Source organism: Stegodyphus dumicola, chromosome 10 (genome assembly GCF_044657685.1).
Source record: "Stegodyphus dumicola isolate Sdum_Otavi_A_Nest chromosome 10, ASM4465768v1".
Lineage (NCBI taxonomy): Eukaryota > Metazoa > Arthropoda > Arachnida > Araneae > Eresidae > Stegodyphus > Stegodyphus dumicola.
In genome coordinates, this window is record NC_140777.1 from 116,384,285 (window position 1) to 116,399,298 (window position 15,014).

Sequence of the window (15,014 nt, forward strand, 5' to 3'; positions counted from 1 at the left end):
TTCCACGTGTCCTCTGAGGCAAGGATAAAATTTTCTAGGATGATTTCCTTAGCAGAAATAACGGCACGAAAACTGAATACTCTGTAGGTTCTTTCCCTTATATCTTCTTCAACGTGCGCTAGAGAGCTGCGTATTTCACTTCATTCTGCACTCGGTGACGTGCGTCTACCCTGAAATTTGCGTAATTTTCGAGCCACTTCTTCTTGGTATTGCATTTTCAATGTCGTTTAGTGTACTTTCGATATTTTCGTATACAAACGGGCGGGACTTCGGAAATTCGATAACAGTATTCGAGTGATAACATTACCCGCAATTACATTATCGGCGTTTACTGTGATGATATTCTGAAAGCATTTCTTATGTGTATGTAAACTTGCATATTATACAGAGTTTAAATTTTCTTTCCCAGGTTAAGCTAGACAAAGATGGCAACGCTTATTTTTCTACATTAGAAATCAATGACGTCACCATCGAAGATGCAGGGAAGTATAAAGTAACTGCCAAAAATGAACTTGGAGAAAGCCACGCGACCATTAGTCTCAACTTCGATAGTAAGTGCATTCAAAACAGTTTTTAGATTCGAATTATAAATGCAATAAATGTTTAGAAATTATATCTGCTATATCTCCTGGATAAAAAGGGTTTACAGAATTTTAAAATGTTATATTGTAATAACATGCTCGATATGTCACGATTTCGATTGCGTCTAAATGTATGTTGCCTAAAAAACCGTGCATATAACGCAGCCTAGGAATAATGTGCTTGGTAATAAAGGTGATAATTTACCTCTTAAAATTTTTCTCTAAGAGTATGTCACGTAAAAATTCTTATGAAGCGAGAATATAGAAAATAACCTCCGTCTGAGATAGTTTCAAAGAATCGCACATATTCCTAGTTATTTTATATCAGTGGATTTTCAACGGGTGTGTCTTGAAACTTTAAAACTATTTTCGAAAAATAAATGTCTGGAAGCTTTTAGATTTTATATTACCCACAAAAGGGCTTTTTTTAACGTTTTATGTGTTAACTTTACGTATTAAATACCATGTTCTTCGCACATAAAATTCAATTTAACAGCAATATCACAAAATATTTAAAGACACCAAAGCAGCATATCTTTAGAATTTCCGATTGACAGTCTCGCGCGCTGGAGATAAAAATGTTTTTGTTTTGTGAACAGTACTGCCATTCCTCGCTTTGAAATCATTGAGTTTGTTAACCAAAAATTCTAAAGTTTTACAAAATTTGAAATAGGTAATAAAACTAATTGGAAATTCAAAATTCGGGCTTCCAAAAGCCCGAATTTTGAATGGTGTTGGTTGGAGGATTAGTTGGAGTTATTTAAAATTTGATGGCTCTAGGTACCGTTTTTTTTTCACCATGCGAGAAACATTCATGCATTCATGCGGATTCTTCATTATTTAATTTCTTTAAATATAATACATGGCGAAAATATTTGGTGGCAACAGTTTGAAAAGTGAACTAACGCAGAAAATGAAACGCAAAAGGCCGTTTTGAGACTTATAGCCCTTTGGATCTAACGCCGCCCCTTAGGGCTAATCAATCAATCAATAAATAATAAATAAAGAAATGGAATGGAAGACACATTACAAAATTTCCCGTGGGGTAGTGGCTAGTGATGCTGACTACCGTACTTAAGTGCCCGGGTTCGAATTGTGCAAAGTCGTACTGTAACCTACAGGGTGCTTAAGGCTCACGCCAACGACACAATCTTGTACTATTTACCAGGATAAAATTCGTGGACTTTTTCTGATTGGATCAGACAAGTTGAGATTAGCAACAGCGGCAACAACTCACAATACAATAAATGTTATATAGAGTGCCGGTAATAAATATGGGGGGAATATGGTGCGTTGCAAAGGAAGAAGAAAGACTGGTTTGTACAAGATTTATCTGCGTAAAAAGATACCGCTTGTTGGTAACAAAAGAGTAATTTTAATAGTAAAAGAGGTTTATTTTATCCCTTACAATGCTTCGTATTCTTCATAAATCGGTTAATTTTACAAAAAAAATTTGCGAAATCTATGCAGTTTATATTATTTGTAAATATTAATTTAATCCATGTATTATAAGGTTTAATGAGTTTCCATGACTGTGTTAACCAGACTGAATTTCGCTGAAATGAGCGAACAGTATCAAGTCTTAGTGAAGACTAATGATAAATTATTACAAGATGAATTATTTCATGCTAGATTTCAACACTAGATTCATTACATCAAATCTGTTCTTTAGTCATCTTTAGATCTTTTAATAAAAAATGCGAAAAACTTTAAAATTTTTATCTACACCTATTACTGAGAAATTTTGAATAAGTAATTTGGTCGTTTACAATAATATCTTATAAAAGATTTTTAAATGTAAAACCGCTTTGTTAATGCCTAAAATCGAACTTAAGATAATCTCAAAATTATATAACACTTTAACTCATTGAGAAACCATAGATTTTAGAGTTCATATAAAGTTAAATTTCACTAAGTATAAAATTATGTATTTTCCCACGTCTACAAAATACAATATGAAATTCACGTTTCTGTAGTAATTTATTTTCTATATAAAAGTGATATTCCAGAAAATTATTTCAAACTTTCCTACATATAGTTAGCTGTCTTAGCGAATAGTTTTATATTGTCAGAAAATTTAACGAATGATATCTATAATTTTCAATGAGTAAGAATAGATTTATTCTGTCTCTTTAATTCGGCGAAGAAAAATAGTTTTCGCTTTAAGTATAGCGATAAAAATAGTAAATTTAGTTTGTAGTAAATTTTTAATTGAAGATATGAGATGAATAAAATTATCACTCTCTGACAGCTCATTTAGATTTATTTCTGAAATTTAAACTAATTGTAATTTTTCAAATTCATTCGTAAATTTTAATTGTTGATGCATAAAATTCGTGACATATTTAGTCGCGTAAATATTTAAAACACTTTGTTTAATATAATATTACATTATTATTATAATTTATGACGTTCTTAAGTTCAAAAATACAGGAAATACTACCGGTAAATCGTGTACTTTCGTAGTTCATGTACCTGTTTTACATTTGCAGGCGAAGATGACAGCGTTCCAACCGAAGGGACCAGACCTGTATTTACAGAAAAGCCCATCATCAAGGGGGCTGACAACTTCAGTAAAGTTACTTTTGAATGTCGGTTGGTGGCCGATCCAAAACCTACGATAGAATGGTAGGAAACATATATTGGTTTCTATTCATTATCAGTTAAAAGTTACTACAAAAGTAATTGCCTTTTACTAAAGTAATTCATTATCCATTTTGATGCCTTTTATTAAAGTAGTTCATTATCCATTTTCATTAAACAATTTAAGTCTTAGTTTTTTTTTTTTTTTTAAAGTAAAAAGACTGTTGTTCATGCTTCCATTTCAAATTCCATATTCAGATAATAATTCAGTTAATGGATATATATTTCGATAACAGATCTTTTACTCAAATATTATTTTATTCAAGTTATTAGAATTTAACATCCACTAAAATATTTAGTTTCGCTTTTAATAACCCAGAGAGTGTTTTTAATATTAATTCTATGCATTTTACATGTTACATAGATATATTAATACTTCTATTTTCTTTAGTTTAATGATTCAAAATATGTAAATCAAATATAGTATTTCGAAGAATTTTCATTGAATATTAAATAAATGTTAATGTAAAAACATTAATTATCAATACTTAGAACTAGCGTTTCTCAAAACTAGTTTTTGAAATAATGACCATTAAACACTGACATGATATTAACAGGTTTCACAACGGGAAGCCAATTTCTGATGGCGGAAGGTTCAAATATGGGCTCATTTCCGACAAGCATAACCACATTGTGTCCTTAGAAGTCCAAAACGTCACAGCCACAGATGGCGGAGAGTATAAAGCAGTAGCTAAGAACAAGCATGGAGATGGTCATGCAAATATTACTCTCAACTTTGAAGGTAAGCTTCTGAAACATTTTAAATACTTAATGTCACTTTATAGTGTATTTTCTAATCTCCATATTTCTTTAGAATATAAAATTACTGCTTTATTAATATTGTTTTAAATGTATTGCTCGCAAATATAAATTATATATTGATTATGATATGATATGTTTCCTTAAGACTCTTGACATCTATCTGATTAATAAAAGATACATTTCCATATAGAACTGTCTAACCGAAACATGTTCGACTTCTCATTTGTGTTCTGAATCAAGAGAATACGCGCATCTTTCCCAACTCCTCAAAACTTACCTGCCAATGAAATTTTTTATGAATTCCAATATATATATATTTTTTTTCAGAAAAGAACCATCAACTTATGATTGAGTTTAACGCTCATGAGAGATAAATGCCTAAACCTGATGATTCCAAATGGCATCTATAATAAGGATAATAAAGGATATGGTCATTTCTAATGCGTACAGGTTAAGCAGCTATTCGATTTTATGTTAATGATGTAGTTGATGAGTCCTTGTAACAGCCGCATGTATTCCTGCACCAAAGCAACCCTTAGCTCCTGGATGATTCTCGGAGACGGTTGGTGAACTACAGTTTTCAAGAGCGTGCCGAAATATTCAGGCAGATTAAAGTGTAAGGATTCAGTAGGCAGATTCAGGAGGTGTAAAATCTATCCCGCTAAAATCCTCATTTTGAAGGTATTCGGGCACCATTTTAGCTATGAAGAACTAAAGAGAAAAGGAACTGTGAGCGTGAGCCAACTGGGATCATGAGCACCTAGGGCTCTAATTTCTCATCGCTATACCTCTAAACTGTCAAGAACCTTCTGTCAAATACGAGGTGTAATGTGTCGCCAGCCAGTCTCATGCCAGCGTAGACCATTACTTCTCCTCCACCGTAGTGGTTCCTTTCTTCCAGTTAGAAAAATGGTATCACGCCCGAGGTTTTCTCTAGATAAAGACATGTTATAGATCGGCGCCTAAACTCCATATTCTTTATTGAAGAGAATATGAGCTTAACGCAGTTTGGTTTAAGAATGCTTTCTCTGCGCTGTATAAAACGTGTCGGGTTGTGTAAGGCCGTGAGTGGAACGCAAACAGCGCATCTTTTAGCTAAACGCCTTTTCTATGAAGTGTTCTAGAAACGGTTTATCCTTGGAAATAAATTTCCAGAGATGCAAACAGCTTACGATAGAAATATGTAGTTGTAATGTTTGGCTGAAAATGCCAAATATAGACCTTCTCGATGGTCGTGGCTCTTGTAATAGATATGTTGATTGTGTGGAACAGCAGTTAGGCTAACGGGAGTAAATTTGCTGAATTTGTTTCCACAAATGGCAGACGACACTAATCGTTACACTGAATCGCTACATTGTAGCTTTAACTTGAAGATGTCTTGACTGGAATCGACCAACGATTTTCATTTCATCGTCTGAAAGTTGGTTCTTACTCATCCTAGCGCAATGATCATGAAATTTAAAAAACTGTTTAAAAAACAGTATAAACACTATTGTTGTGTATGAAACAAACGAAAATTTTTTATAACTATTGCTGCCAACATCACCTACTCTGCATGTACAACTATATTTATATAGTCGACACATGAGCTATTGCATTATTACTTTGCCGCATACTTTTAAGTTTTAAATATGCATAAAATTGCACAAAATGAAACTGTACTTTCGATGAATGTAAAAGAAATTCTTGCTGGCTTGAAAATTCAATATAGAGCAGTGTTTCTTAACCTTTCTAGTGAGTCGTATCCCTTTGAACCTGGAAATATATCTCCCGCACCCCATTGAAAAATGTGTTTTAAATTTTTTAGTCTAGAAAAATACATTTTTTTGCGAAACTTATTGTTTATTCAAAAACATTGTACATTTTATATAAATACAAAAGAATATTATTTTTATTAATAACTAGTCTGTTGGTGTTTGTTCATTATTATACTGTCGAAGCGAGGTTCCTTTTTGAAAGACATACGCGTAAATCATCACTTGCATTTAAGCGATTTCTCGCTTTAGTTTTTATATGCAAAAGCGAGGAAAATCCCATTTCGCACAAGTAGGTGGTAGCAAAGGGTAAGAGTAACTGCAGTGCTCCGTTCGTCAACTCTGGATAACGTTGTAACTGTGAGCACCAGAATTGTTGCAATTCTAATTGTTCGAATTCCATTTGAACATGTCCATTTGCTCGCATTTCAATAAGTTGATCTATTTTCAGATCACTATCAGTATCATCCATCAAATTTAATGTAGAATTAATTAGAAATTAATTAGAATTAATTAGAAAATTAATTAGAAATGGATCCGGTATACATTTCTGAATTTTGGTAATATTTCCGGTAGAAAAATATCCATTGAATGAATCGCTCAATCGTCTCAAATGTATTAAAATGTCAAGTATAATTGTATTCTTTTCATTTTTCGCAATAACAGAATCAAGCAAGGGAAAGTTTGCAAAATTCCCCTTTTCTACTCGACGTATCCAAATTTCTAATTTTGCGATAAATGAAGATAATTTTTTGCTAGATATTATTATATTTATACCAAATCCTTGCATTGATAGATTCAATTCATTTAAATGGTTAAATATGTCTGCTAAGTAGGCCAGCCTCAGCATTGCATCATTACTCTCAAAATCTTTTACTAAACAACAGTTTTGACTAGTCAGTAATTGAATAATTTCCTCACGCAATTCAAAAACTCTGTTAAGCATGCGACCCTTAGATAACCATCGTATTTCGGTGTGATATAGGAGCACGGTATGATCAGCACCGATTTCTTCGCAAAATGCACGAAAAATGGGATGATTAAGCGCTCGCCCTCGGATATATTTTACATTTACTGCTGTAGTTAGATGTTGTTTGAAACTGTCTGGCAATGTTTTCGACGCAAGTGCATGACGATGCAACATGCAATGCGTTATTAAAACTTCCGGTAATTCTCTTTTCATGTGGGAAAACAAATCCTGAATTTTTGCCTAGCACTGCTGGGGCTCCATCAGTGCATATTGAGCCAATCACATTCATTGGTAATTGATATTTAGTAAAAAAATCTTTGATGCGATTGAAAATATCAATTTCTCTCGTATTCACCTCCAGTGGCTCACAAAATAGAAATTCTTCTATCACTTCTTTTTCCTTCACATACCTGACAAATACCAACAGTTGGTTACAATTATCAACATCAGTTGACTTATCCAGTTGCATGCTTATTTTTAGTGGACTGATTTTTATGTCTTCAATAACTTAAAATTAAAGCATTAAAGCATCTTCACTGAGATCTTGTATTCGCGATCGTATAATATCATTCGATAATGGAATTTGTTGGATTTTTTTTATGTGCTTTTGAATCTAAAATTGTTTTAGCAATAATTATAGCAGAACGTTCAATCAACCCTTCAGCGATCGTGTGAGGTTTCTTTCTTTTTTTGCACATAAATGTGCCATTTGATATGACGCTTTTAATAAAAGTTTTTTAATTGCTGGTCCGCACAATTTTAGGATAGTTCCACTGGTATAAAACCGAGCCTTCTTTGACTTCAAGCTGTTCATGCTATGCGCTTTTTCGCCACCATGCAGATTGTTGAAATGATCTAATAACTTTGATGGTTTGAGATTGCTGTTTGAAAATATTTTGGAACACAAGATGCATTGTTGTCGTTGCGTGCCATCTTTTTCGGTTGTGCAGGTAAATTCATAACCGGCATACTTATCGTTCCATTGTCGTTGTTTTTGACATAGTGGGGTTCACTATAATCGATTTAATTATTTAGAAATAATGTAATATGATATATAAAATAATCTTACGTTTGTAATGTCACTGAATCCTATTCGGCTTGAACGGGCAATTAAGAATGTATTAGTTTCAAGAGATTTCTGGACAAGTCAGAATACACAATACACATGTCGCAGACACAATAGTTGACTCAACTTGACTCAACCTAACACAGGAGCAGTAGATGCAGATACAAATCTGTAAATCCGTAGATTCCATTGGAGCAGCACATATTGAACTCAGCGCATGCGCAAACTGGGATAACGTTCTCCGCTTGTATTCCCAGAAAGTTTTTTTTTTTCTTTTCTCCGTCACGTCCGAGCGTAGTGTATACGCTCATCGGCACCGGCTCTTTCCTATGTCTTTTGCCGATAAGTGAGCTAGGTGCTACCAATTTTTATGAGCTTCAATATTGGGGAAACTAGTGCAGATTTCAAATATTTTATTATAAGAAATCTAATAAATGATATTTAATAATTTTTATGGTTAGGTAGGGGCTTCTCCCGGACCCCCAAAAATACATTCCCGCACCCCCATCCCCCGTTAAGAACCACTGATATAGAGTAATTAAAGTTTCCTCATAGTGGATTCATATTAGTTATGTAATGAAATTCATGTTTTATCCTAAAACCTAGATGTTTTTATATTGTTACATACACGTCATTAAGTGTAAAGTACGATTTAAATCAATATATTCATCCTATAAGAAAGAACTCACATTTAAATTTTGTATATATATAAATTAGAAAGGTAATCTAATACATATGACGGTAAATTGTACTTATCCATAATTGTGAATGATTAAGTCATAAGTTAATATTTGCTAAGAGGATGCAATATTCATCAAAGTGTCATTATTTGTATGAAAAAGCAAGATGCATATTATATTAATTATATACATCATAGAAGACCAAAGAATTTCAGGAAATGCCTTGAACTTTCCTGAGTTCTTCTTTATACTGTATAGAATGCAGAATTTAAACTGGAAAATGGAAAGTAAAAATTTCTACCGATTTTAAGAATATTCCATTTATGCTGAATAAGTAAAGAACGACATAAACTGAGCACAGTGTTTTATTATTTATTACAATAATATTGTAAATTATATTTTTTCTGATTCTAATAACGGAGTAAAATATATTCTCAAGTCTCATAGCTTATATACTATATTTAATAATGTATGTATATTAATATATATTTAATACATTAATAACATTTTTATTTTTTTCTTTTTCCCATGAAACAGACGACAAGCCACAGTAAGTTGCATTTTCTTCTATTTCAATATAATCTACGAAGAGTATTTTAAAAATTGACTAATATCTCAAAACCTGCGTTTTTCATTACTTTTACATCTGAAAATATTAATCCTTACAAAACTGTGCATGTAGATTCACTCCTTTTTCAGATGAGTATTGCATTGTTTTCTTTAAACGAAAATTAATTTATTTGCATTTAAAAAAATTTTTTTTCTTCTTTATAAAGGAAATCACATGATTTTAGACTTACCGATTTCGTCCAAACTTCTCACCGTTATAAGAGACATTAAGAACTATGTATTTAGAAAGTCCTAATGTGAGCATTATTCAAAATAAGGGGAAAGTTCAGAGTAAATCGTATATTATTTAGATTCACGTGATTGCTAATAAGTAAGAGTAACGAGCGAGAATTAGAGCCAAAATGTGGACCTTATAACCTTTTTCTTTACGTTATTTTTATTTATATACACTTCTGTGAAAATTTATTTGCAAAAAATGATGCATCGCTAAAATTTTAATGAACGTGAATGTTTGTGTTTTGTGTTCTCTTTTATGGTGCTTTTAATATAAATTTATTTATAATTAATACGAGGGAGCTAAGAAACATTATTATTCCATCATGAAAATATAAAAAATATGAAATATTTCGGCCTTATGTTCGCTGAATAAATGATAGTTTATCACTTAAAATATTTCGAGACTTTGTTGCTATAACGTTCCAAGGAAACTTGTACTTAACGCTTATAAGAACTCTTGTTTAACGCTTATAAGAATGTTGCTGTCTTTCGCTAAGCTTGATTAGTGTTATGGATGGTTTAAAAGCTATTCAAAAAGGAATACGAGTCTTAGATGCTTTAGAGTAAGTAATATTTTGTTACGAGCTGTGTTCGCACTTAAGGACAAATCAACAAAAACTGGTCTTGTATTTTTTGCATAAATTGAATTTCGTTTTTTTTTTTTTTTTATTTTCCCTCATTGTGGCATAGCAAGATAAGTAAATATTTTTTTAAGATAAATTCAAAAAAGAACACCTTTTGGTTTTTTTTAGCAAACGATTTTTTAAAATTCTAAATTAAAAGCTAGCTCAGAACTCCGCATTTATGTTTTCAGAATTCCAAAGGGGAAGACGCCTCGATTTCCAAAGAAACCGACCATAAGACAAGATGGTGATAATTTGATATTAGAATGTATCCTTGAGGCTGACCCTATGCCAGACATCACGTGGTACCATGGTACTAAAAAAATTAAGGATGGCAAGAGGCACAAAATACAGCAACAAAGTAAAGGAGCTGACACATACCTCCTTTCACTGGAAATCATGGTATGTAAAAAGTCTCCATATATTTACGGTTATACATTGAAAAATTTTAAGAAGAATTATACATAAATTATGTAATCTTCAATTTCATGTCAAACTTACTTCTTATTTCAAACTTTTTTCTTATTTTATTTCCTTAGTATTTTTTATCTTAATCAATCTTTTCTTTTAAATGTAAAGTTTTCTTCTAATGAGGAAGAAAATTTTTTGAAATAGTTTCTGTTAAGCAGATAAGAAGGACTTTATAAACATAAAATCTAATTTTTCGTATAGCAGCAAAGAGCAAAATATATAATTAATAAGACTTGCATCATACTTTAACTAGTTACAAAATAAATGTTTTTTATTTATGTACAAAATTTGCAGCTAAGAATGTAAGTAAGACATATGCATAATAAATAATTTTAAAGGATCAGCTTCTAAATTCTTAAAGAATGCTGTTTCATGTCAACAGAATTATAAATCTTCATTAAAGCAATTATAACTTTATAGTTATAGTATCTTCAGTTACTAGGTTATAGTCATGCAAAAAATACCTCAGCCATTAAAATCTTTCCTGAATATCTCAAAGAGTTTTGCCATTTCTTTGTGTTTGTTTCAAAAGACACAAAAAAGTACCTTAAAGTAGGAATGTTTTATTTCAAATTAATTAAAGATTACTGAAAATTTTACTAATTGGAATTTTCCTCTACGGGAGATGTATAAAGTTATATCCTTCATAGGTCATTCTGACCACAGCGATGAACCTATTTCATACATTTTTAAAATCTAAGCAATTTTGTAAATGAAAATATAGGTCTAAAATTAATGTTTAAGGAAATAAAGTTTCTAGACAGCATCTAATGAAATAAGTAAAAAGTACAGTTTACTAACATTTTTGTAATAGTAATTAATTTCTTAGAAAAAAAAATAAATTAAAAAATAATGAGTATTTGACATTCATTTTGAATAAAAATAGCTCCATGTTTGACGTTTTATGAAATTAAAATTAACTTTTAGTAATATAATATTTGACTTGACTTATTTGAGTACATTAATTAGTTTCATTTGTGTATCTTTACGTGTAATTAAGTGTCACATTTTTTAACGAAATTAGCTTGTTTGCGTATATATCTTTAACTTAAATAAATGCGACTAACTATTTAAATAAATTAATTTATTTGCTTAAATGTAATGAACTTAAATAAATGTCCCTAACTTAATATCAGTAACTTAAATATCATTGATAGTCTGTAACTAGGACTAGGAAGAGATCCACAGAGCTCCCTTTTGGAATCGAGCTATCCTAGACTGTAACGTTACATTTATTTCTAGTCCTATGCATTCAAGAATAATCAAAGAAGAGCGTTTTTAGTGCTCTTTACCAAAACGTTCAGGAAGTTCTCAAACGTAATTCTTTCAGCAAAACGAAGTAGAACCAAATGGCTAGTTGAAAGGATGCACAGCAATACCTGATTACACGAAACAACATCACGTAATGCAGTAACTTCTAGTAATTAACAGTCGCGGCATCAAATTTAATCCGATTACAGAATGCATTGCTTTAACTATTAAACACATATTTCTGTCAGATCTGATGGTGTTTCTCTTATAATAAGGTGAATAGTCTACATTTTCAAATCTACTACAATACTATTTCTACGGGTTCGTGGATTTGGAGTAATTAATGATAACACTTGATGAAGAATTTAAACACAATTTATTCGCCAGTAAGCAGGATTACAAAGAACAGTTCCAAAGACACGCTTACACTCGTCCAAAAACTACGACAAAGACGGAATAATCAGCAGCACAGCCTTCAGGGAATAACGGTGAAGACAGCTTCACGGCAAAGTACTAAATTACAGCTCCCGACTCGGTCAATCGCTCTCAAACTAATCTATGAACTCAAGGTACCACTCCTTTCTCCCAGTATAGGCAGGCTATAAATAATATAGCTTTAACCTACCTTGGAGAATATTCCCGAGAAAACCGCTAAGATTCGTTCTAGAATTTTTTCGCTCCATCTATGACAAATCACCAATTTTATCTCCAAATATCGCCAAATGGACGATTTCGCGTCAAATCCTGCAACCCTGTTTTCCGCCTACCACTTTCTAGAAACCCTAAGTTTGCCAGCTTTGCGGAGAAGCTACCTCATCGCGTAGCTGCTGGGCATTTCGCAACAATACTTTCTTTATCCACATATCTCACTTGATCATCAGCGTGCGCGACTTTAATAATATATATCATCTTAATATGAAAATTTCAGCTCTTATTTTATATATATGTATCGATTCTTTATAGTAGTAAAAACGATTAGGGAATAAAATTTAATTATATTTATTTTTCAAGGACCCCGTTGCAGAAGATGGTGGAAATTATAGATGCAACGCTATAAATGACTTGGGAGAGAGTAATGCTAACATTGCACTCAACTTCCAAGGTAAATTCAAACTTTATATTAAAAAATATATATTGAAAACTAAGACAGAATTTTAATAATAATAATTTAATATACATTAAAATAGTTATATATGTATATAATAATTCTATATCTAATATATTATACATAAAATAATTATAATAATTTAATATATATTAAAAAGTAGAATTGTTTTAATTCGCAGACCTGAAAATTATATTTAATTTTAAATAATGATATCTTGCAATCAAAGACAATCATTGGAGCAAGATGGTAAAATAAATTGTTTAAGAATAATATAAGTGAATGATATTTACTTGAACATGTTAGTGTTGTTGTTGCCAGTCTACTAGTCTCACCTGTCGGACTACGGTCAGGACAAGCCCACGACATTTATCGCGGCAAGGAGCCAAATGGTCTGTCATGGTCAAGAGTCTTGAGCACCACATAGGTGACAGACCGACTTTAGTTCAATTACATTTCTAATTCTGAGAGAAGCCCCGGGTTTGAGGATCTCTCACCCCTCTTAATCTACCACTCACTACTCGAGAGGACATTCGGCTCGCCGCATATTTAGAGTGCTTTCATGCCGTACAGACATTATAAATTTAAAACATTAGTGCTTCTCCAAGATTCAAACCCAGGCTCTTCGGTACAGCAGTCAGAGTCGCTAACCACTATTCCGGTTGGGCGACACCTGACAAGTTTATACATGTTCTATGTAAAGGAATTTTACTGCCGCAATAATTATTTAGATTTGCAAAGGATTTGATGACCTTTATAAATGGCAATAGAACAAATTTTGGCAATAGAACAAAATGGAATTTTCGTCTGATGTTTTTAATTTTATTTTTGTTTATCTGTGTTGAGTGTGTTGCGTTAACCATGAGGCCGATTATTATCGGCCAGGAGGGTTGCAGCACAATCGTATATTACACTGCATTACAGATTACAATGTTCTTTGTATAGCATGAATTTTGTTTAGTATGTCAGTTAAAGTTAATTAGTGCAGATAGATCAAGCGCATCACCATTATTGTGAGTAGTGGCGGTCAGGGCGATGAAGTGTTAAGCGTAGTTGTTTTTGTTGTAATTCCTTCTCCGTTATGAAAGAAATATCCGGGTTTTTTTTCTGTAATACTCAGTCTTTCAGTCATTTTCAGTCATAACGTTTAAACTATAACGCATATATTTTCTTCACGTTGTCTAAATCGTAACTTTATAAAGATTATGTATATATTTCTGCGAATTATTATGATTTTTGATTACATTCACTATTTTTATGCGTTTGTATGAAACTGATGTAAATAATCCTATAATTTATGCAGTATAACTTTTAAGTGTATAATATACTGTTCGCATGTAGCAACATAGGATTTTGTCTCCCACTATTTTTATGCATTAAACTTATATATAAAGTTTCTTAAATTGTTAAACTTATATATTGTTAAACTTATATATAAAGGTTCTTAAATCTTGTATATAAAGTTTCTTAAATTATACAGCCTTTTACCTCATTTATTTTGCCATATCATAAGTAAATGTTCTTTATGTAGGTGCCGAAAATGAGAAAGGAGAAGGCTTAGCCCCAGAGTTCTTAGAAAAACCTAAAATCATTCCAAAAGAAGGTGGTAAATTAATAATAATGCAATGTAAAGTAAAAGCCAAACCGGCTCCAAAAATCACATGGTACCAGGGAACCAAACTAGTCAAGGAGACCAATCGGGTGCAAGCCAAAGTGATCGAAGGTGCAGGAGACGAGTTTACAGTATCACTTGAAGTTAGAGTAAGTCTACCGTTTTCTGTTCTACATTTTCCGAACTTAGAATATGTTTTATGTCTTCGAAACTTTACCTGAGTGCTTTTTAATAATTTTATGACTTTTTTATAAAACAATAAACAAATTGCATATCTTTCGCTTCGATCTTTGTGATTGGAGACACAAATTAATGTCTTTCAACAAATCTCCCCGGTTATTAAAGTACTATGGTCAAGAATATGCTATTACAAAAAAAATTACATCACGTATGTTTGTTTAAATCTCCGTATTTCCCTTTTACTTAGTTATTTTAGAACTAAATTCAAATAAACGAATGCGTTATCTAATACGTAGCATTAGTTTTATAACGTTTCAAATAAAACTCAAAGCTTGATGACGCTTCAGTTTAAAAAAGAAAAACAATAATCCATTCACATATTACCTGTTTGAAATGCTACAATTTTTTTAAATATGCTTATTTCTTTATAAGTTTTCATTTAGCTTATAGTATTTAGTTATTTTTTGTAT

General features: G+C 31.8%; 1 protein-coding gene across 8 annotated transcripts in view; it reads left to right on the forward strand.

Moving 5' to 3' along the window:
- Positions 1-15,014, forward strand: part of LOC118198052 (twitchin-like) — a 480,648-nt gene that overhangs the window by 142,725 nt on the left and 322,909 nt on the right. For all 8 annotated transcript variants that reach the window (XM_085825414.1, XM_085825418.1, XM_085825417.1 and 5 more), the window contains 7 exons: positions 410-551; positions 3,074-3,209; positions 3,782-3,966; positions 8,994-9,006; positions 10,117-10,327; positions 12,659-12,749; positions 14,284-14,513. In XM_085825414.1, the coding sequence (XP_085681540.1) occupies positions 410-551; positions 3,074-3,209; positions 3,782-3,966; positions 8,994-9,006; positions 10,117-10,327; positions 12,659-12,749; positions 14,284-14,513 (1,008 nt within the window). The remainder of the gene's footprint in view (positions 1-409; positions 552-3,073; positions 3,210-3,781; positions 3,967-8,993; positions 9,007-10,116; positions 10,328-12,658; positions 12,750-14,283; positions 14,514-15,014) is intronic.